Here is a 22,185-nt window from a genome sequence, read left to right on the forward strand (position 1 = left end):
AGTTGTAAAAATAAAAAATAAAAATTCAAATTCAAAACATAGAGATATATATTTTATTAGTGCACAAAATGAACCATGCATCAGTTACACATAAAATCACTGTGTTCAAAAAACAAAACCAACAAAAACATAACTCAATAAATATTCACTGCAAATCAATATCACTTTTGCTGTTGCCTTTTAGAGACAAGTTCGGAAATGCGTGGCTTCACCTTGGCAAGTGCCACTCTTATATCATTTTCCCAACAAAGTCTGTTCCTTTTCTTCGTTTTTATGTCTACCGTCCTCGAAAAGAATTGCTCGCAAAGATACGTTGTAACAAACGGTAGGAGTATCATCTCAAGGGCTTTTTTTAATCAATAAGAGTGTAAGTTATGATTTGATGACACCAAAACGTTGAGAGCGTTGTTGTTCTGAAGAGTTGCTGTTGAACCTGGTTCTGCTGAAGTTCAACTAAACGTGAACGGCTGTCTCACCCATGCTGAATATGACTCTCTGGTGGGGAAGTATCCATCGAGAGACTTTGTGAGCTCACCTTAGTGCATGGCAATTGCTTGCTTCATTTCCCTGGGTACAGAAATGTCTCCGATTCCAAACTCATCTTCTATCTTTCTTACACAGTCGTCCAGCAGGGGAAAGTTTGAGAAGTTATCATTCTCTGTTCGTCGTTTCCATAACTGTAGCTTTTTTGGAAAAGCCCACAGGTTTTCTTCCGCTTCGATGATGTTGACTCCACCGAAGAAGTACCTCGAATTTAGAGCTCATTTCATTACACAGCTCTTTGAAGATGCAGTGCTTCAGAGCACTAATTCGCACATAGTTAACACATTCCACTACAATTTTTAATACTTCTGCCAGTTTTGGAGGCAAGGTTTTTGTAGCCAACGCATGCCTGTGCAGAACACAGTGCGTAAGAATGATGTGTGGTGCAGCGACTTTCACCAGCGCACCAAAACTAGAGTTTCGTCCCAGCATGGCTGGAGCTCCATCCAAACAAATTGCAGAAACCATATCCCACGAAAGATCGTTGTGTCTGAAGAAGTAATCCACAAGTTTCTTTACGTTGGCTGCCTTTGTTGTTGTTGTAAGATGCTTACAAAATAAAAAATCTTCCATTATCATGTCGTCTTTCACATAGCACACAAATACAACAAGCTGGCCTAGATTGGAAACATTGGTGGTCTCGCCGAGTTGGAGGCTGACTTTTGCTTGGTTTGAAATCAGATCTGCAACAACTTGAGCCAAGATGTCATTGCTAATTTCATCTATTTTGCTGCTGATGGTGTCATTTGAAAGAGGAATTTGGGACAACTTATTTTCAGCAGCTTTTCCCAGCATGATATTCGCCATCTTCAACGCAGCTGGTTTTACGAGTATTTCACCAATGGTGTGTGGTCTTCCCTGCAGGTACACAACTTCGTATGATGCTGTTAAGATCGGTTTGTTGATGGGTACAAAGCCGAAAACAGGAAGAGTGACCCTTTCATCGAATCTGGCTCTCTTCACCTTGAATTCAGCAAGCGTTGTGTTATTGTATTTCCCATCTCCATGCAGCTTTAGGAAGTGTTCCCTTAGTTTTGCCGGTGCTAGACTAGAATTGCTCAACTTGGCATTGCAAATCATGCATTGAGGACGCTGACTTCCATCACATTCTGTTATACACATGAATCCATATTGTACGTATTCGTCCGACCACTTTCTTATTTTGCTCAACATAGTACGAAGGGATTGGAATATTAAAAAGGAAATCACAAATGACGTACAATCACGACAATCAGTCGACTACTGAGCGTACAAAGTTCCCTGCAGCACAGATATCAAGGCCAAGCGAGCAGCCAATGATGGCCATGCTGAGAGTGACGTCACGAATCATTCGAGTGGGGTGAATGGCAGGGCTACCAGGTCGTGCCATGTATGGCATTTTTTGCCATAAATTACGCTGCAAATTTTAGAATTTGCCATAAATATTCGTAAATAGCCTTCAGTTTCTTATGGTGAAACATTGAAAATGCCATAAAAGTATTGTTTGAATTCCAAAAGTATATTAATGCACCTGGCAACCCTGACGAACGAATTGAACACACACCTCTGCCGAACCCCTGAGACTAACTCACTGAACCCCTGGGGTTCAATCGAACTCAGGTTAAGAATCACGGGACTAGGGTGTAGTTAAGGACTCAAATAAAAAAAATGCTCATTAATTTCTGTTTTAGTTAAATTGATCCAGTCTTTTGTGCAAGTGGTATAATGGAAACAACCACAAACAAGAAAACATTAACATGATTAAAACAACAATTAATGAACCATGTTAAATTATTTCCAGTTTGAGATTCAAATATTTTTGCTGGTTAGTAAAGGGAAATTATCATCAATAATTCAGATAACTTTACAAACCTTAATTGCACAACATTAAACGTGCTGCCCTGGAACAATTTATTAACTATGATAGTTTTGAAGTACACACATTGTTCGGCTGTCAGAAAAACATGCTGCAGGATTGGAATTTGAATAGGATTTTTTCTATCTGGCCTGTCTCAAATGGGGACATTTGTTTTAGTAAATACTCAAATATACTCCTGTACCCTTCTATATACCTAACATTTCCCCCTGTACTCTCACTACCTTATTCCTGTGTTACTTTACCTCAAACTGGCATTCAGCGGGGACCGTGGTTTCTATACTCCCAAGTGAGCTAAGTGGAGAATGGGGATAATCACTCACATTGAGGAAAGAAAGCAATAAAATATCACAATGCCTTTACTGCTAGCTCAATAAGTGCCAATCCAAAATTTGATTCAGTATTTTAGATATAATTTTGAAACAATCCATTCTCCATATGCATATAACTTAAACAGGGCTGTAACTTTTTGTAAAAAAAATCATGTATCACAATTGACAATACAGTGATATGCAAATTATTGTTATTAATTGTGTTCTCCAACAAATAGTTATCTTAAAACCACTATAGTGTATGCTTTATTTCCAACAGAAAACAGCAGAAGAAATGAATAACAATAATTTTCAAATGATCTTATTAACGATTGTGATTATACATTTAAAAAATAAAATTACCATTTCTTACAGTTTTCAAAAAAGTGTATGTTTTTACGCCTTGTTTTGTTAAGTGAATCATGTGCAGGGCTGCCAAGAGGAATTCAGGGCCCCGGTACAACAAATTCATGGGGCCCCCCTTATAGTCGAGTATGCTAAAAAAAAATGCGCCGCCTTACGGCGGTGCAAAGTTTTTCGGAGGTGTGTTCATGCATTTGGGGGCGTGGCAAATGTGCCATTGGGGTGTGGCTAACGCATCAAAATCACGAGGCTCTCCATTCGCCGGAGCGTCACATATGTCCAAGCACTCCTGACTTTCAGGACATCTAGCACCACAGTGTAGTATAGAATGAATGCAGTGTGTGCACAAAGAGTTCAGTCTTGGCCTGCACCTTACATTGGGCACAACACTCACCAAAAATTGCCATTGTCCCTACTAGAATCACAACATTTCACATACTGTCCTGCTCTCTCCTACCTGTTCTTCTCACTTTCACCACCTGTGGCTGCATGTTTCTTTATTTGCGGCTTGTCTGGATCCTGGAATGCTGGGGGCCCTATTTGGAATTATCTAAATGTAGCCATTTTTTTCCAAACAACCCTTGCGTTAAATCAATACCACCCACGATTAATAAGTAGGCCTTCCTCCAGCTCCAATATTACAATAATGTGCCCCTTCATCATCGCCATGCCTTATGATCACACTGCGCCCTCCATGCTGCTTTTGCCCCCTTCACTTGGCTCCCCGTCATCACACTATACTATGCTGCTCCCCCCCTCTTTTTCAATCCCACTGTGCCATGCCTCCCGCCCTTTTTAACTCCACTGTGCCATTCTGCCCCCCGTTTTTAATCCCACTGTGCCATGCTGCCCCTGTTTTTTAACCCCACTGTGGCATGCTGCCCCGTTTTTTAACCCCACTGTGCCATGCCCCCCCATTTTTTAACCCCACTGTGCCATGCTGCCCCGTTTTTTAACCCCACTGTGCCATGCTTCCCCCTCTTTTTAACCCCACTGTGCCATGCTTCCCCCTCTTTTTAACCCCACTGTGCCATGCTGACCTCTTTTTTTTAACCCCACTGTGCATTGCTGACCCCTGTTTTTTAACCCCACTGTGCCATGCTGCCCCCGTTTTTTAACCCTTCTGTGCCATGCCCCCCCCCCTCGTTTTTTAACCCCTCTGTGCTATGCCGCCCCCCATTTTTTAACCCCACTGTGCCATGCCCCCCATTTTTTAACCCCTCTGCGCCATGCCCTCCCAACCGTTTTTTAACCCCTCTGTGCCATGCCCCCCCCCCCCGTTTTTTAACCCCTCTGTGCCATGCTGCCCCCCCATTTTTTAATCCCTCTGTGCCATGATGCCCCCCTCGTTTTTTAACCCCTCTGTGCCATGCCCCCTAATTTTTTAACCCCTCTGTGCCATGCCCACCCCCCCAACCACACCCCCGTTTTTTAACACCTCTGTGCCATTCTCCCCCCCCCTCGTTTTTTAACCCCTCTGTGACATGCCCCCCTCGTTTTTTTAACCATTTGGTGCCATGCCCCCCCCCCTGTTTTTTAACCCCTCTGTGCCATGCCGTCCCCCCTGTTTTTTAACCCCTCTGTGTCATGCTGCTCCCCCCTTCCGTTTTCCTCCCTTCACTTACCTTTTCTTCTCTCTTCTTTCTTGGTCTTCTCTGCTCCTCTGTGCTCCATTGCTCCAGACTGACTGAATGCTGGGCATGACATGATGACGTCACACCCGGCATTCAGACAGTCTGAAAGGAGCACAGAGCAGCAGAGAGGAGGGACGCCGGTGCCGCGATCACGTGAGTATAGTTGTTTTTTTTAACCACCCTGCCCCCCCCCCCCACCAACGACCGAGTCCTCCCCCCGCCGCAAAAAAAAAAAAAGGGAAAAAATTTAGTTTTGAAAAAAAAAAAAATAGTCGGCCTAACTTGCCCAGGTAATTAGTACCAACCACTCTCGGCGGCCCTGATCATACATATCTGAAACCCGCTTCTAACTTCTAACAGTTGTTTGGTAAAGCAAAACAAGTATTCTACAATTTTTTTTCTAATGATTTGGTTTCTGGGAGTCTTTCATTTTAGCCTTTCAATGACAGAGCAAGAAGTAAGTCAGTCCTCAAACACTTTGATAAATGCAAGAACACAAAGTTATTTATCCAAAACATCTCTGTCCATATGTTTTCCTGATCAATTAGAGTGAGTTAAAGCTTTTTCCTATCCCTTATGGCTCATTAACAGTGGATTACTACATGTATTGCTCCAGTGTATTCCAAGTGGAACTTATGCTGGAATGTGTATACATGTATCTGGTGTGATGGAATATTTTGGATATTTAGCCCATTTTCTAACACTCCCATATAATAGAAAGAGTCTCAATGGCTCTACTTCTCAATAAGACTGATGTGAGTGAGTTCTCTGTGAATTAGTGGCACTATATATATAAATGATGATGATGAATAAGATCAGCCTTCAGTTGTGGTTATCTGGTCAAGATAGCTGCATATTGCTCTGCATTCCAGTAGCTTAATATAGATGTGCTTAATATAGTACTTGAAACTGCTCACTTCTCTGTACAGTGGTTAAAATGGTATTTAATTTTTATTTTTATTTTTTTACAGCTAAGTCTAAATAATAAACAGTTAACACAAATGTTAAAATCGAAAACTGCCCCTGTGGAGGAAGAGAAAGATGATCCTTTAGTATACTATGCCAAGCATACTGCACAGATTGAGGTGAGTATTTTGTCATTTAGTACTTTATAATAGTTTTACACATATGACATTTATGTCACAGATGTAGGGGCAGGCCAATAGTAAGGCAGACTGAGGTAGTTATCTCCAGTAACATGAGTTCACCTTTTTGCCTCAGGCTGCAGAACATCTGCCACCAATATTGTACATGTGTATCTTATGCATTGTGTGTCTTCTGAATTATGTGTATTTGTTGTTCACAGATTGTGCGTTCAGACAGAAGCATGGAACAAATTGTGTTTCCTATTCCGAGTATATGCAAATTCCTGACAGAGGAGACAAAGCATCGAGTATTCACAACCACAGAACAGGATGAGCAGAGCAGCAAAGTTAGCGATTTCTTTGACCAGTCATCTTTTCTTCATAATGAGATGGAGTGGCAGAAGAAACTGCGAAGTATGGCATTCTCAGATAAGCTCTTAATATGACTTGTCATAGAGAGGGAACAGATGTGTGGTTTCAGCAGTTGTTGTACTCCTAAAATTACATGGATAAGACTAAAAATGTCTTCTGCTATAAAAAAAAGGTGGTAATAGCTAGACTGACTTCCAGTGCACACTCTCCTAGCATTTAAGCAACCCTGTAACTCATTATGGGCAAAACCAGCCGATATTTTGTGGGCAAAACACCACAGCCAGTAGAAGCTAGTCAGTGCCAATTTTTACAATGCTGCTGCTCCTAAATGCCAAAAATAAACGGGTAAAAAGTTTTGGTTTAAGATAAAATCAAACTATACTTTTTAATATTTTACACAAAAATAAATAAAACTGAACTTGCTGTTAATCGTAATAATACCAATGATATGCAAACTGAGCACAAAAAATATCCAGGCATCTTTTATCCAGAAGCCATTTATCAATTTAAAAAAAAAACAGAATTAAAAAAGTAAATAATGTGCTGCTGTTTGGTAATGTCTTACACACAGACGTGATCATCAATTGTCTCCTCATCCTAATGTCACTGCTATCAATTAATAAGAAAGGGAATCACTGGTACACTGTGTGGAATGACTGGGGGGGGGGGGGATCTTAATTAAATGTAACATTATTCCTTTGAGTTCCAAACAATCTAGATAATAGTACACACGACTGCAAATAAAAACAAAAACAAAAGCTTTTGTATCACTACCAGTTGTCTATCACAGCCACTTAATGTTATCCTACACTAAATATAGTTACATTCGTTGACAGTTATAAAGAAGAGCAGGGCAGATAAGAATATCTCTACAACATACTATAAATGTATATGTTTTTCAATCAAACAAATATAAAAACAATGACATTATGCGACTTCCTTCCTATAGCCAATAGTGAACTAATCAATCATTAAACTACTATTGCTTACCTACAATCTAATAATACTTGCAATCTATGCTTTATATGTGTATGCATATATATATAAATTTCAGACAGAAGCACGGAATTTGTTGGTGCTATTTAAATAAATGATGATGATGATACTTGTATACTATATGAATGTGAACATGCTCATCATGTTGTTTTTCAGGTATGCCAATAATATACTGGTTTTCACGCAGAATGACACTATGGGGAACCATTTCCTTCAACCTAGCAGTTTTCATTAATCTAATCATAGCCTTTTTTTACCCCTATGTAGAGGGAACTTCTATAGGTAAGATATCCTTAAAATATGTTTTCTTGAATTTTGAGTAAACAAAGTTCATGTAAGTGTTTAAAATTTTATATCATGCATACATTACTTTTTCTCCATAACTTAATCAAATGGTAGTAGCCTGCTAATATTTAATATATTTTACCGTATAGTGGAAATGATTTATGAAAACTGATGCACAGATAGCTGTGGATGAAAGGTGGTGTAACCCATGGCAACCAACCAGTAATGCTCTTTCATTTTCTAGTGTGCTAGAAAAATTACAGAATCTGTAGTTGCTTTAAGCTCCAACCAATTTTGTGTTACTTCCCCCCCCCTCCCCCCATTATATTGGGTGGAGGTCATATTTTTATTCTCTTTGGAAAGGGTTGGCTCTCTGACAGAAGATAAAGATGGCATTAAGAGCTTGTTTATTTATAATACTGAAATTGCACTGTACATGTGTGACTAGGGTGGACGAGCAGTGGTATGTGAAAGGAGATGTTCTGGGTTTGATATCGGTAATCCTGATGCACAATCAAACAGTACCGTTACACAGTGCACTTTATTGCTGGTGTCTGAATGAGCCCTAATAAAACACTTTGTTTATCTTCTTTATACCCTTTTCCTATGCATGCATTATTTATTTTCATCTAAACTTAGTGACATTACTGTACGTGTACAGTAACATGTAGACCCTGTATATTTTTGTTTATAATACATAAATGATGTTAATATGTTATAAACTTCTGTAAATATTATATGTATAAACAGTGAGTTCTGATGTCATCACCTCAGAAATAGTTTTGTGTTATGAATATTGCACTCCTTACTCTAAATTAATGGAGATATTAGAGGTAATGTTGAATTTCTCTGACTTGTATAAAACCACTTGGTCTACAGCCTTGTGCTTTTATGTAGTTACTGAACCACCCCAGTAACTTATAAGATCCCCAAATTTGACAGCAGAAAGTGTATTATCCCATATATACATATGAGGGAAGTTTGAATTCTTTTATAGTCAGGCAACAAACCTTTGAAAGACCCATTATATAAAGGAGAGCTCTCATGTTTGTTTGTAAATTCCCGATTATGGCCTTATCTGTGTGGAGTTTGTATGTTCTCCCCGTGTTTGCTTGGGTTTCCTCCGGGTGCTCTGGTTTCCTCCCACACTCCAGTTACAGCAACACCACTACAAAACAAAATATGCTACTTAGATATTAATTGATTTAATTTAACATATTAGCTTGAAATAAGTGTTTTTGCAGCTATTGCATATTGTATATTTTTGATATTTTATTTTATATAAAAATTTTATGGTACATAAGTAAATCTCAGATGTGCTCACTAACACTAGTTTTATTGTTTTGTTTCATAGGAATACTGGATTCACCTCTTATTTCTCTTCTTTTTTGGGCCATGGTTTGCTTCTCGGTTATGTCACTTTTTACAAAGCGATATGGTTTGAGGCCCCTTATTGTAGCGTTGATCCTGCGTTCCGTGTATTATCTGGGAATTGGCCTAACACTGAACATCCTGGGAGCTCTTAATGTAAGACATCTTGTGTCCCTTCTGCTTGTGGAAATGCATGTTTATTATAGGACTGCTACTTGAAAAGACAAAGGATGTTCTTTTTTATGTTAGGATACATTGCACGCAAAGCCAAAACAAATCGTTTGTAATAGTTGGCTCTGCCCATTTATTTTGTATTTGTGTCTTGGAGTATTGATATAAGCAGACATTAACCACAATATTGCAGTGGAGATAGAGTGAGCCCTGGCACCTCTTTATATCCCAACATTCTTCCTTTAGTCGTTCTTCATATCTAAGGCTTTTTTTAAATAGAAAACTAGGACAGCCTAGCTGGGTGTTTTTTCCACCCTCTTGCTTACCTCACTTAATGCAGGAGAACATTATATAATTCTGAATTATAGAAAAGTAAGCATTGGCAGCTCAATCATTTCTGTGGTAAAAATTAGAATCCTGAGAAATTTAGGACACATAACCTCCCAAAGCACTCTCTCTCTTTCTCCATGGTCACTATTTTCCCTTATCTTTTCATGTACGTAATATCACTCCTGATAATTCACTTGCCTCCAGTGGTGGCAGCTGAGTTTCTCACTGGGCCATTTTATCATGTGCTACATTTGTATTTCCAAGTTTGCATTAACACATTCCATATTTTATTTTCACTCGTCTTATTTTTTAATCTCAACAGCTGACGAACAAAATAGTCTATGTGGTTAGTTTTGTGGGCAATCGTGGTACTTTTATCCGAGGCTACAAAGCCATGGTGATGGACGTGGAATTCCTTTATCATATGGCCTACATTCTGACCAGTTTCCTGGGAATTTTCGTTAATGAACTGTTTTACAGCATCTTGGTATGTAACCAGAGACTGATAGTCAAGGTGATATAATAAGAAGTAGATACTTAGTGGTGTCTCCTCACCAAGGACCAGAGATCTCAGCTTCGTGACAAATGAGGACACTGAAGCAGCTATGGTTGTCGCTATTGTCATCTGTAACTGCTTATGTTAAATCTGTCAATCTATGCTCTTTTATGTAGAGGTATACATGGATTAACAAACATATACCCACACTGTGATATAGTGGTCTATGTATTAGTTATTGATAAAGGTTATATGTGAGTCAGAATAACATCTTCATAACTGCTTTACTGTTACTACAGAAATTCAATTCTGTTTCTCTCTCCTTCTCTGGAAGTGCCTCCCTATTAACCAATCCTAGCCTATTGTTAGAAAACACAGTGATGTTGCTTCTGGGACTCTTTAAAACAGCTAACAAAATAATACAATTATAAGATGGCATCACATGGCTACTGAACACTAAAAAAAAGATTTTTCTAAGCCTACATCGTTAATACTACAAACATGGAGAATAAGTTTTATAGTGTGTTTTTATTGATGAATCTATGCTGTTTTGCGTATAGGTATACATGGATTAAGCCAAACATATAGCCATTAATATTTTTGTTATTGCCTCCATCCTCAGCTTTTCGACCTGATATATCGCGAAGAGACGCTATTTAACGTGATCAAGAGTGTAACACGTAATGGCCGATCAATTCTTTTGACTGCTCTGCTTGCCCTGATCCTAGTCTACCTCTTCTCTATTGTGGGATTCCTCTTCTTGAAAGATGACTTTATTATGGAAGTTGATCGGCTTCCCAAGGGTGAGCTGGGAGTACATTGGCATTTTGACATACTGGCAGTAGTGTAGGAAGACAGCCATAGTGATGTGATTTGTATTATAAGATTGAGTTTTATACCAATATAAACACTTTATACATAGGATTAGTATTTGTGTAAAATAAATGACTGTATTATAGTCTGAAGGGTTATAAAACTATGAATGAAATTCAGTGTTTCTCCTCAGCTCCCCTCACAATGGCACAGTCAGTGGGATCAAACTCTTTTACAGAATACTGTGGCAAGGACCAAACTGAGTGCACGTCTGGTGTTACAGTAATCGATGATCCTGAAGGTGAATAATGCAAATTACTGCAGTTAATTCCATTTTTATCTCTTTACTTTATTCCAACAATCACATATATGTTGTGGGCAGCACAGAGGCTTAGTGGTTAGCACCTCTGCCTCACAGCACCAGGGACATAAATTCAAATCCTGACCAGTTTGTATGTTCTCCCCGTGCTTGTGTGGGTTTCCTCTGGGTGCTCCTGTTTCCTCCCACACCCCCAAAACATACTGGTAGTTTAATTGGCTGCTATTACAAATTAACCCTAGTGTGTGTGGGAATTTAGACTGTAAGCTCCAGTGGAGCAGGGACTTATGTGAATTCTCTGTACAGCGCTGCAGAATTAGTGGCGCTATATAATAGCTGATGATGATATGTTCTCCTATTCTCTCTGCGTCAGTTTGTTCCCTTTTTTTAAAAAACTTTTAGCAATTTTTTTAGACAAACTGGGTTTTTAAAATGGTTTACATGCACTCTTAATTTTGCAGAAGCTGTATAGGAGATAAGTGTAATATAATGAGTATGTAAAAATTGCCAAACCCACAAAAAACAGCAAGAGTTAAATGCAACCTGACTTAGTTTAACTGAGAAGAACTTCCCAGTTGAAATTAATGGTCTCCACCTTTTTTTTTTTTTAGGTTTTTTTTTAGGTTTTTTGTGTTTTGTTTTTTGGTTGCCAAACATTACTGTTAAATCCCACTTTATCAAATGTATGTCAACTATCTTGTTTTAATAAGCTTTAATTAGAAATCTAGAGATATGACTTGACTTCTCTATTAGTGTATTACTGTGGAATTAAACTTTGGTTGTTGATAAATAGACTCAGCTATCTCATTATTATTTAGCTCTAATCAGCTATTCTAACCAATCTTCACATTCCCCTTCCCTTTTTAATTCCCTCTATTTCTGAATGTTTTAGATGAAGAGGATGACACAGAGCGAGCTTGTGATACACTGCTCATGTGCATAGTCACTGTACTTAATCATGGCTTGAGGAATGGAGGAGGGGTTGGAGACATCTTGAGAAAACCTTCTAAAGAAGTAAGACGATCCAAATTTACTAAGCTCTAATGACAGATATGTTTCTGCCACTAAATTTAACACACACTGTATGAGTCACCAGAAAAGAGTTATTTCATTGACCTAGTATTTGCGGAATATGAACGTGAACAAAATTGTGTTTTGCCAACAGGAATCTCTTTTTCCAGCTCGTGTGATTTATGATCTCCTCTTCTTCTTCATTGTCATCATCATCGTCCTGAACCTAATTTTTGGTGTCATTATTGACACATTTGCGGATTTGAGGAGTGAGAAACAGAAAAAAGAAGAGGTTTTGAAAACTACCTGCTTTATTTGTGGTGAGCAAAGGCTAATCTCTATCACTTTTACTGCAGTATCAATTGTTGGCAACGCTTGACTTCTTTTGTACTTAAATTTTCTATTGTGTTATTCCTACAACTAACTCCTATTCCTGCTACATAAAAGTGTGCAAAAGATCAGGAACAAAATTACATCTCATAAGCCTGCAGGAAGGTGATTCAGTGATTGTACATGAATAAGAATTGTTTAACATTGTTTTTTAAATGTACATGATGTTGGAAGTGAGGCAACATTATTGAAGTACCTTGAATGTTACAAAGCATACTTCAGCTGGTGAGAAATACCATGATAGTTAAATGTTTTTTTCTGAATGCAGAAGGGACTCTGTAGTGTTTGATATATTATAAGTACCATTTTATATGTAGCTTTGTTAATGAAAAACATGTGTGTCTGTACTGCTTTCAGGGCAAAGTGTTTGGGATTGTGTAATATGTGGAGTATTTTAGAATTGTTTTGTAAACAGCGAGGGGACATAGTAGTGCGTTGGGTTTAGTGGTATGTTATAGGGTATAAAAGTAGCCCAGGGCTATAGTGGCTTACAAATGCTGAGTATTTACTCAGTCCTCATTCCAGATTGATTTCCCGCCACCCATATGTGAATCAGGCTGTTTATGACAGGCCAATCTCAAGTACATCAACCAATCCGTTCTCTGCATTAATACAATACAGTTGCCCTAGTCAAAGTTCTATATTCACAGTCATGTTATAGCTAGGGTTTCTGAGTGTGTGTATGTATGTGTATGTGTATATGTATATGTATGTGTGTATATATATATATATATATATATCTGCACAGAAACCCTAGCTATAACATGATTTGCAGTGCCCAATGAATATTTATCTATATATATATATATGTATGTGTATGTATGTATATGTATCTATGTACGTACGTGTGTGTGCTAAATGGCCACTGGCTGCTGCAGTGTTGATGGTGGTGAGATGTTCCACTCTCATATGGCATAGGATGTTCTATTATTTGCAAGGTATGGGCTGATATGTGTACAACCTGGTATGATAGTCTATGGACAGATGGAAGCTGTATATAAGGAGTCACAGGTATAGTATATAGTGTGTGGAAACAGACTGGAAGGTTATTTATGGGTCTAACGGCCTGATATAGTTTAATGTTTCAATATAGGCTGGTATTATAGTGTGGGCACATGGCTGGTGTAGCTTTAAGAAGGCAGCGGACAGTAAATAATGCATGAGTTGGTATTACTATGTGATATTATAGGCAGCACAATTTTAGTTAACCACACCCACTAATGTGCATAAAATTACTAGCTTCTAACATTTTTAGCTGCCTGCTATCTTTTGGTGTAGTCTAGTATTTCCACAGTGTGATGTGCAGAACTTTGTGTTGATCGTAAAATTATTAGTGTAGAGAGCCTTGTGTAACACAGAGAACATTGTGTGTTCTCATTTCCAGCCAAAGAGAGGAGAGGGCATCACCTTTGAGAGACGGGGCACAGTAGGGTTGGTTCTTGATTGCCTACTGTAGTGGAAGAAGTAGGAATAGAGGAAGCAGATCTGTGATTGGAATGTTTAAACTTAAGAGCATGTGTTGTGTTTGTGTGTATGAATGTTTTCTGTATATATGTGTGTATATATATATTTATTTGCCTTCAGCATTTTTTTGCAGTTTATCACTTACTAAATTTTAGGTATTTAAATATTTTTAGAGATATCATTTTTATAACTATTCTAACACTAGAATGCTATTGTCCAAATAAGTACATATTTACAAACACATTGAGCCACAATTAGTACTTTCTGGATTTTTGAAGATCTGTTCTGGAAACTAGTAAGTGCTAGTAATTATTTCAGTAACTAATAATGTTAGTAAGTGTAACTGCTTTGAGCCCCTGCTTATTCTGTCACTTTTTTAATTTATATTTGACTAGCTTCAAAGTAATATTCTGTACTCAGTGTTTATCTTCTGCTTGCCCATATTCTCCATGTTTGAAATGAGCAGCAATAAAACAACCTGTAGCCCAGTATTACAGGAGATGAGTGTGTTTAACTGTGGGCTGCAGTGACATCATTGTCATGATGTGAGGAAAGAATGGTGGCAGGAAGGAAGCCTCTTATTTAGCATTTGACAGTGAAAGTAGGTCCACTAGTAGTAATGTGAGGGTCTTATTAATCTTATGAAGGAATATTGTGTTGTCAAATGTACCTCTATATTAAATGTTCATACATCCAGTTTGATTCTAGGAAGGACTGACCGGACTATTAATGGCCTCATATACAGTCGATCCTAGATCTATTGTTTTAGTGTAAGGTACACATTTCTGTAACAATGCATACACATACGTCCACCCGCATACGTCAACCTTTGCAGTTGGGGTAGACCCGTTTGCAGAAGACAAGACACGAGGATGAGATTTGGCAGTAGTAACTAGCCGATTCTGATTCACCTGACCAGCTGATTTGATTATTAAGTTCATTAGTGTAGCTGTTATATTATTTGAAGCCACTGTCATTGTGAGATGCGTCCAACTGAGCATATGCACATAAATGTGCTTTCTCATGCATGCATATTTTCCTGCTAACGTTCGGGCACAAATACATCCAACAAGCCCCTAAGTCGATAGTAAACTCAAGTCCTCTGAAGGACTAATGGAGCAATATGTGACTCTGACCTTAGTGAAGCTTAACCCACATAAAAGATCAATCAGAAGTAAATTAAACTATTCTTGCTTAGTTGCTGCATTCCAAAAGTAATTAATTGATTAGTATTAAAAAGGATTACTAATATACATTATAGAATAAATGAAAGTAACGAACACCCCAATGTGTTTGATATGTTCCTTTTTTTTGTACAACCAGCAACTGGGTTTTCATTTGGTTTGCAAATCCAGTTTACATGGACAACCAGTAGATCATGATTTAGATGCAGTAATGAAAACAAAATTAATGAGTATAACAATAAAATAATGTATATCATGTTGATATCAAGGGGCTCATGTAGAATTAAACACAAGTCTGGGTTTTTTTTGTGGCATAAATTACGCATTTGACTTGTGAAACTAAAATGCGTACCCATACGTCCTTGTGCAGTGTTTTATGCTTCTTACACTTACAACTCCTTACAACTGAAGAGGCAAAGTTTGGGAGGGAAGGGGCAGGCAAGTGTAGGCTAAGTACAGTAAATGCTACTGAGGTAACGTGGATGCATACACCTGTCCGGCATTGTAAGTCTTGCAGGTGTTGGAGGGTTAGTGCAGCGGGATGCAATGATGATCACAATAAGTAGCACTAGCTATCCACTTGATTGGCTAATAGCATTTTATATGCAGTCGCAACCATCTGTTCCCACTACTTAATTGATATTTCCATTTGAAATGCTGCCTGAAAGTAGATTCCCATTGGGTTGTTAAAGGAGAAAACAACATATGTTTGTAATTAAATTAGTTTGTATTTCAGTTTAATTATATTTTATGTGGAAAATGTGACTCTTACATTTATTAATAACAAGGTCTACACACTATTATCCCTTATGTATATGACACTTCATTACATTGTTATATTGTACACAAATAGGGTAATGCAACTTTAACATTTACTCCTAACACTGTCAGGCCATATCTCTCTCTACACTATGGTGTTAAATATATACATATACTAGTGTTGTAGACCAGGACCTGTGGTGATACTTATCAGACTGAACATATGCACATAAATAAGCTTTTTCATGCGTGCATCATTTCCAGTTTATATTTGGGACGCAAATGCATACAACTCTACATAAGCTCATACTTGCCTACTTTCTTCAGCTCCCTTCCGGGAGCCAGGCAGTGGAGGGGGGCGTGAGAGGGGCGGAACGGACAAAATTGCGTCAAACGCCGCGATTCACCGGGAATTGCGGCGTTTGGGATCTAATGCTGCCCACTTCACTAGGAAGTGGGCACTTCCTAGTGAAGTGGGCGGAATTCGGAAGATTGCCACACTCACCCGGGAGTCCGGGAGACTCTCGCAAAATGCGGGAGTCTCCCGGACATTCCGGGAGAGTTGGCAAGTATGCATAAGCTAGCAAATGTGCATTATGCAAGCTACAACAATGCAGTAATTGAAAGTACAAATTGGAAAGACCCGATTTTAGAAACATTAATTTCTGTACACTTCTGTCAAACACAGCTGTATAATTATTAAAGCTTTTCAAATGAGATGTCATTTGTCATATTACAGCTCTGGCTTCTGAGTAACTTCTTCCTGTTGTTTTATAAGAGGAAGTCAGAAATCTATTTTGAGTTTTGAGAGCTGTGGATACACATATTAACTACAGAGAGTTTAGGTGGACAGATGTCAACCTTTAAATTGGAGTGTAAAAGCAAAAATCATATTTGTCATTGCAGGGTTACAAATTAGGGCAAAGATGTAAAGAAATTATAGCTAAATTAATCTTTGCAATCCTATTAAACCGCAATTGCAAAATATATGTGTAAAATTGTGTATCTAGGAGTATATTTACTAAACTGCGGGTTTGAAAAAGTGGAGATGTTGTCTATAGCAACCAATCAGATTCTAGCTGTTATTTTGTAGAATGTACTAAATAAATGATAACTGGAATCTGATTGGTTGCTATAGGCAGCATCTCCACTCTTTCAAACCTGTAATTTAGTAAATATACCCCCTAATCTTTACATGTGATATTGGCAGTGATACTGCTGCTATTGTATATAGAGACTCATCTTAAAGCAACAGACATATAATATTACTACCACATTTATAATTTACCTATTCATTCGAGATATACAGCTTGTGAGAACTAGACTGACATATACATACTGGCACAAATGCTTGAGAGGGCCTTGCTTGTGAATGATTCCGATCTAGGATAAATGGGGAACTGTTAAATTACATGAGCAGGTGTTCACATGAGACATCTAATATATATAAGACAAGCCAGATTGCAGTGATGGAGACAGAGTTGTTAGTCCTCAGCCTGTCTGTGGATGAAGTTAGCTATTTGAGAGAAGCAATCCATCTCTATGTAGAGCTTTAAAAAGCTGGGCTGTCATAGTCCCCATACAGACATGAATCAGAAGTGTTACAGAGCCGACATACACTGCAAACTGGTTGTGTGGCCTGAATGCAGAATAATCATATCAGTCTTTAATTTGATCCCACATGTCAATGATCAAATCTGTTTGTTTGATGGGGTACCCAAACAAAGAAATCATGAAGGTCCCCATTTATATATATATATATATATATATATATATATATATATATATATATATATATATATATAATATGCCTTTGGCAGAGAAGCGCATATACAAGCATTGTCCATGTAATATAATAAAATAAACTTCACACACACAAGAAGGACACATGCTAACAAAAAAAACAGATTGCATGTCACCTAACTCGTATGATTTATTTGAGCAAAAGGCTAAACTTAGCAGTCTCTTAGGGGAAACAATTAAAAATGTTTATTTCGTTGAAAGAGGTGGTGCTGAAGAGGTAGGAGGTTGTAATTGTATGTGCCATTTTTACTTTGCACAGTGTAGCCCTGAAAGATGCAGAAACGTAGGTCTTACATAGCCACTTGACCCCAAACTTGCTTGTCTTCATCACCTGCATCGGTCCAGTGACTGGCTTCTCATTGCAGCAGTAACTGTGGTTAATAACAGCATGAGAGGAGTAGGCAGTGGAGAAGAAGCCTTCTTCCTTTCCTCCTGCAGTGTGCAGCTGGTGACCTGAGAGATGGAGAAGGCGAGTGTTGAAGTCGTATAATTGGATGAACGAAAGTATATTGGTTTAATATTGTTTAGCCATGCAAATGCGATCCGTACGCCACGTAACACGTGGCGTGGTGTGTTCGCACTGTAAAATACGCACGCACACACTCGCATTACAACATTTAGTTATTTATATAATTTCATATTGGTTTTGTTACACTGTAATTCAGGAGCAGATAGTATTTGGTTTATTATTAGTCTATATATATATATATATATATATATATATATATATAGTGATTATATGTACATCGTAGTGTTATTAAAGGTTTAGGTTATAGGAAAGGTGTTATGCCTGATATCATCTTGATCCCCTAATCATCAGCAGCTGTCCGGTGCAGTCGGCGCAGAGATCGCACATTGCATACTTTAGTTATTGATATTAGGGAATAATCCTTTGTATGATGCTGGCTATGAAAGGAGCAGACCCCCCTGGAGAGACGACCCCCACCTTTGGATTCCTTAGATTGAATCAACCTATGATCTGTTTACCCTGGACCCACCCAACGTCTGGACCTATAGAAACAATCTACGTCATCTCTATTGTTCAAGTGTAACACTGTACTGTATATAATCATTGCTGCACACACCCTGGCCCTCAGTCAACTCTGACACAGTATTCTAACAGATATACTGTCCACCGGGTCCCGTGGGTACGCAGCGAGCGCAAGCGATTGCATTGGTATGTATTTATCTTTTGGTATTGGCTGTACTGTACTTTATCATAATATAATAATGTATTGAATTGTTGACTATTTACATCTACTAAAATAAATCACTTTGTGGTTTGGAAACACATACAATTGAGTGGGCAATGCTTATTTTAAAACGATAGAATTACTTTAATACGAGACAGAAGAGGCAAAACTCTTCTGCTTACACCTTTTTTTCACCGTGTGGGCTAGAAAGTAATTGCATGCCTTCCAGGACAATTTGCTAAATTGTTACGCATTTGCATATGTCATTTAAAAATAAGGAAGGTTACTACATATCTGTTTGTGTTTTGACCCACTTCACAATATATGTGGTTAGAGAAGGATAGTTAGTCTAGATCAGGCACCGATATCGACAATGAAACAAATGTAAAAATGTACAACTCCAGACATGTACAAATACTCCAAAAAATATACAAACTAATTGGATATTATGCTTTAATATCAGTCTTCTTTAAAATGTAACGCCTCATAAAAAATGTTTTTCTTTATCACCTTGCTGAATATTACAACTTACTAGAATAACTTCTACTTGAAATAGGCCTTCTGCAGCTATTTGGCCCTATGTATTCTGGTTTAATTAGGTGGGAAGATGACCACATGCACAGGCCATTAGGTTCCCACTGTGGTCATCTTCCACCCAAACAGGCCTGATGATTTAAGCTTCAATCGGATAAATACTGTAGTCAGTTTGGGGACGTAGTCTCTATGGCAATTGGCCCAATGTCTGCTGAGATACAAGAGGATGTATGGCTAGTATAAGGCTACTGATCCTTTGGAGCTATTGGTTTTTATTTATTTTTACCTCCACTCTCACCTAAGTTTACATTTTTTTACAGTGCATTTTGCTGAGAATTAGTAGAAAAATTAAGTTGAAGAAAGTCCCTTCTTGTAAATACGAGATGTTTTTGCCCACAATATGAGGACATATACATTTATCATTTCTGAAATTTTAATCCCAGTAGAGGTGTTTTGTAATAACCTGCGGATATATCTGTGGTGTGGAAAAGTGGGTGAATAACGAGAAACTTTTAACGAGTAAAATATTGTGTAAAAAGATGAACTGTCCCCAGGCAAATACTTTGTATCACACCAGCTGAATTATTAACAGTGTAAATCTTGTGGTGTGATAAACCTCATCAGTTTTCACAGGAAACACTAGACAAACCTGTCGCTAGAACATCAAGACTTTGTGAAGCGGTCATTAAAGCTAATGGCTGTTGCTGTAATGAGAAGAAAGCTTGCGGGTTACTTGATGAACTGTACTAAACATGGAGTTAAACATGTGTGAAATTCCATGAATTACTGACATTTTCAACATCAATAAAAATGGTTTTGCTATATTTTCTCTCTCCAAAAATGTCATAACTTGACTGATTTCAAAACCTCCCGAGGCAGAGTTTATAATGATATGTGTATATGTTATAGATAATTGAAAAAAGATCTACTTTATAGCTCTGATTGACTCTGCGCAATCATAAATTATGTAACCATTCAGTAGGACAAAGGGTGAAATGTATCCCCAGTCTCAGCACTAACTCATACCCTGCAACTCTACTGCTGGATGCTACTGCTATTACTGATTAATCAATAATTGGATTGGCCTTACTCCCTCTTACTGTTTAGTGAAGGAAATAGGCAGAATTTCTGCAATCTATAATGTGTATATATTTCTTGTCATGGACACAGCAATTGGGGCTCTGTGTGGTATGATGAGGGACTATGAATGAGGGACTACAAACATACTGAAAGCAAGGGCTCCCAACCAGAGCTGGGTTAAGACATATACTCCAAAATTAAGAGCATAGTGCCTCCTCTATTCAGGGAGAAGAAACTAACCCAATTTTGAGTCTCCACATTCTGAATATCCTATACTACTAAAATAATACAAAAAACAGTGCTAGGCATTTGGGTATTATGAAAGTAGAGGTGCATTAATGACATTTTCATGGCATGGTTTGGGTGCAGTCATTCTCTGAGCAGGAATAGTCAATACTAGTTGTATCTTTATGGTACTGGATGATCAGATTGCAGCAATTCCTTCCTGACAGGAGGGGGGTCTTTCTGGAAGACAATGGCCCCATCCACATAGCACATGTGGTTGCCCAATGGTTTGATCAGCATGAAGCTGGTGTTATCCATATTTCATTGTCTTCTTTGTCAATAGATCTGAACCCTATCAACTATGGGATATTCTAGAAAGAAGCCTAAGAGACCATTTTACACCACCATCAATCAGGCATCTGCTCAGTGATTTTCTTGTGAAAGAATGGTGCTACATCCCTACTCCTCAATTCTAGATATAAGTAGAGTCAATAATATGAGCATATTGGCCATACTGGCCACATATAGTGGCCCAAAATCATATTAAGTGACTTTATATTGATGTTTTCATTTATTTGTCCACTAGCTGACTATATGAAATGTTCTTTTGCATTGCTATTTGAATTCAATATTCACACTAATCGACATCCATGTCAATTCATATCAATTTTTTCTAGATGCAAATGATACAAGCTGGTATATGATTATGGTATGTTCTTAATTGCATCAGTGTCAATAGCCAATTCATAACAATCATGGGGAATTTTAGTTACAGTATAGAGGTTCACCTCAAAGCCTTTCAAGTAACCACTCCCCGGTCTCATAATTGGCTGCTACACCAGCTTTGATCAGTAGATCAGGTGAATACAGCACCATACATAGTATGTTGCAATGGGGAGTGCTAGGTAAAACCAGAATGTTTTAAATCATTAAATAAAGAAAGACGCTGCTAGTCCAGTAGAATTAGAGAAGATCCAGTTGTTATGTTTCTATAGTGGAATAGGATGCCACATACCACAAGTGAGAAACATTGTACAGGCTTACGACAATTCACATGTGTCCTGCCAATTGGATAGCTTGGTGCTTTTATTACATGTTTTTTTATTATATGGCAGGGAAACACACCTAACCTATCCTCCTTGTTCACTGTCTGAGCAAGGGGGAGACAATCAGTTTTTGAAAAGAGTTATTACATATACAATGTACTGCTGCACAAAACTGTCGTAGTGGCCAACATGCTTATAATGAATGTTACTCTCCTTAATTTTTGCAGGACTGGAAAGAGATAAGTTTGATAATAAGACTGTGTCCTTTGAGGAGCACATTAAGGAAGAGCACAATATTTGGAATTATCTATACTTCATCGTGTTGGTGAGAGTCAAAAACAAAACCGATTATACTGGTCCAGAAAGCTACGTGGCACTTATGATGAAGGTCAGCACCAGCTTGGTTTATGTAAAATGCATTCAATGTTTGAGACTATCCCTGGAATGTTTATGATGTTCATCGGTTCTTTTTCTAGCAGGACAGAATGGGGATTTGCATCAAGTGGGTTTCATGGATCAGTATTTGACCTGGTTTATGTTAATGCTGCATAT

General features: G+C 38.1%; 1 protein-coding gene across 2 annotated transcripts in view; it reads left to right on the top strand.

Annotated features, from left to right (window-relative positions):
• Nucleotides 1-22,185, top strand: part of ITPR3 (inositol 1,4,5-trisphosphate receptor type 3) — a 194,631-nt gene that overhangs the window by 159,852 nt on the left and 12,594 nt on the right. For both annotated transcript variants that reach the window (XM_075195726.1, XM_075195727.1), the window contains exons 47-56: nucleotides 5,678-5,791; nucleotides 6,013-6,205; nucleotides 7,316-7,441; nucleotides 8,799-8,971; nucleotides 9,639-9,803; nucleotides 10,435-10,615; nucleotides 10,819-10,926; nucleotides 11,837-11,958; nucleotides 12,110-12,275; nucleotides 21,861-22,021. In XM_075195726.1, coding sequence (XP_075051827.1) covers nucleotides 5,678-5,791; nucleotides 6,013-6,205; nucleotides 7,316-7,441; nucleotides 8,799-8,971; nucleotides 9,639-9,803; nucleotides 10,435-10,615; nucleotides 10,819-10,926; nucleotides 11,837-11,958; nucleotides 12,110-12,275; nucleotides 21,861-22,021 — 1,509 coding nt within the window. The remainder of the gene's footprint in view (nucleotides 1-5,677; nucleotides 5,792-6,012; nucleotides 6,206-7,315; nucleotides 7,442-8,798; nucleotides 8,972-9,638; nucleotides 9,804-10,434; nucleotides 10,616-10,818; nucleotides 10,927-11,836; nucleotides 11,959-12,109; nucleotides 12,276-21,860; nucleotides 22,022-22,185) is intronic.

This window comes from Mixophyes fleayi, chromosome 2, assembly GCF_038048845.1.
Source record: "Mixophyes fleayi isolate aMixFle1 chromosome 2, aMixFle1.hap1, whole genome shotgun sequence".
Classification (NCBI taxonomy): Eukaryota; Metazoa; Chordata; class Amphibia; order Anura; family Limnodynastidae; genus Mixophyes; species Mixophyes fleayi.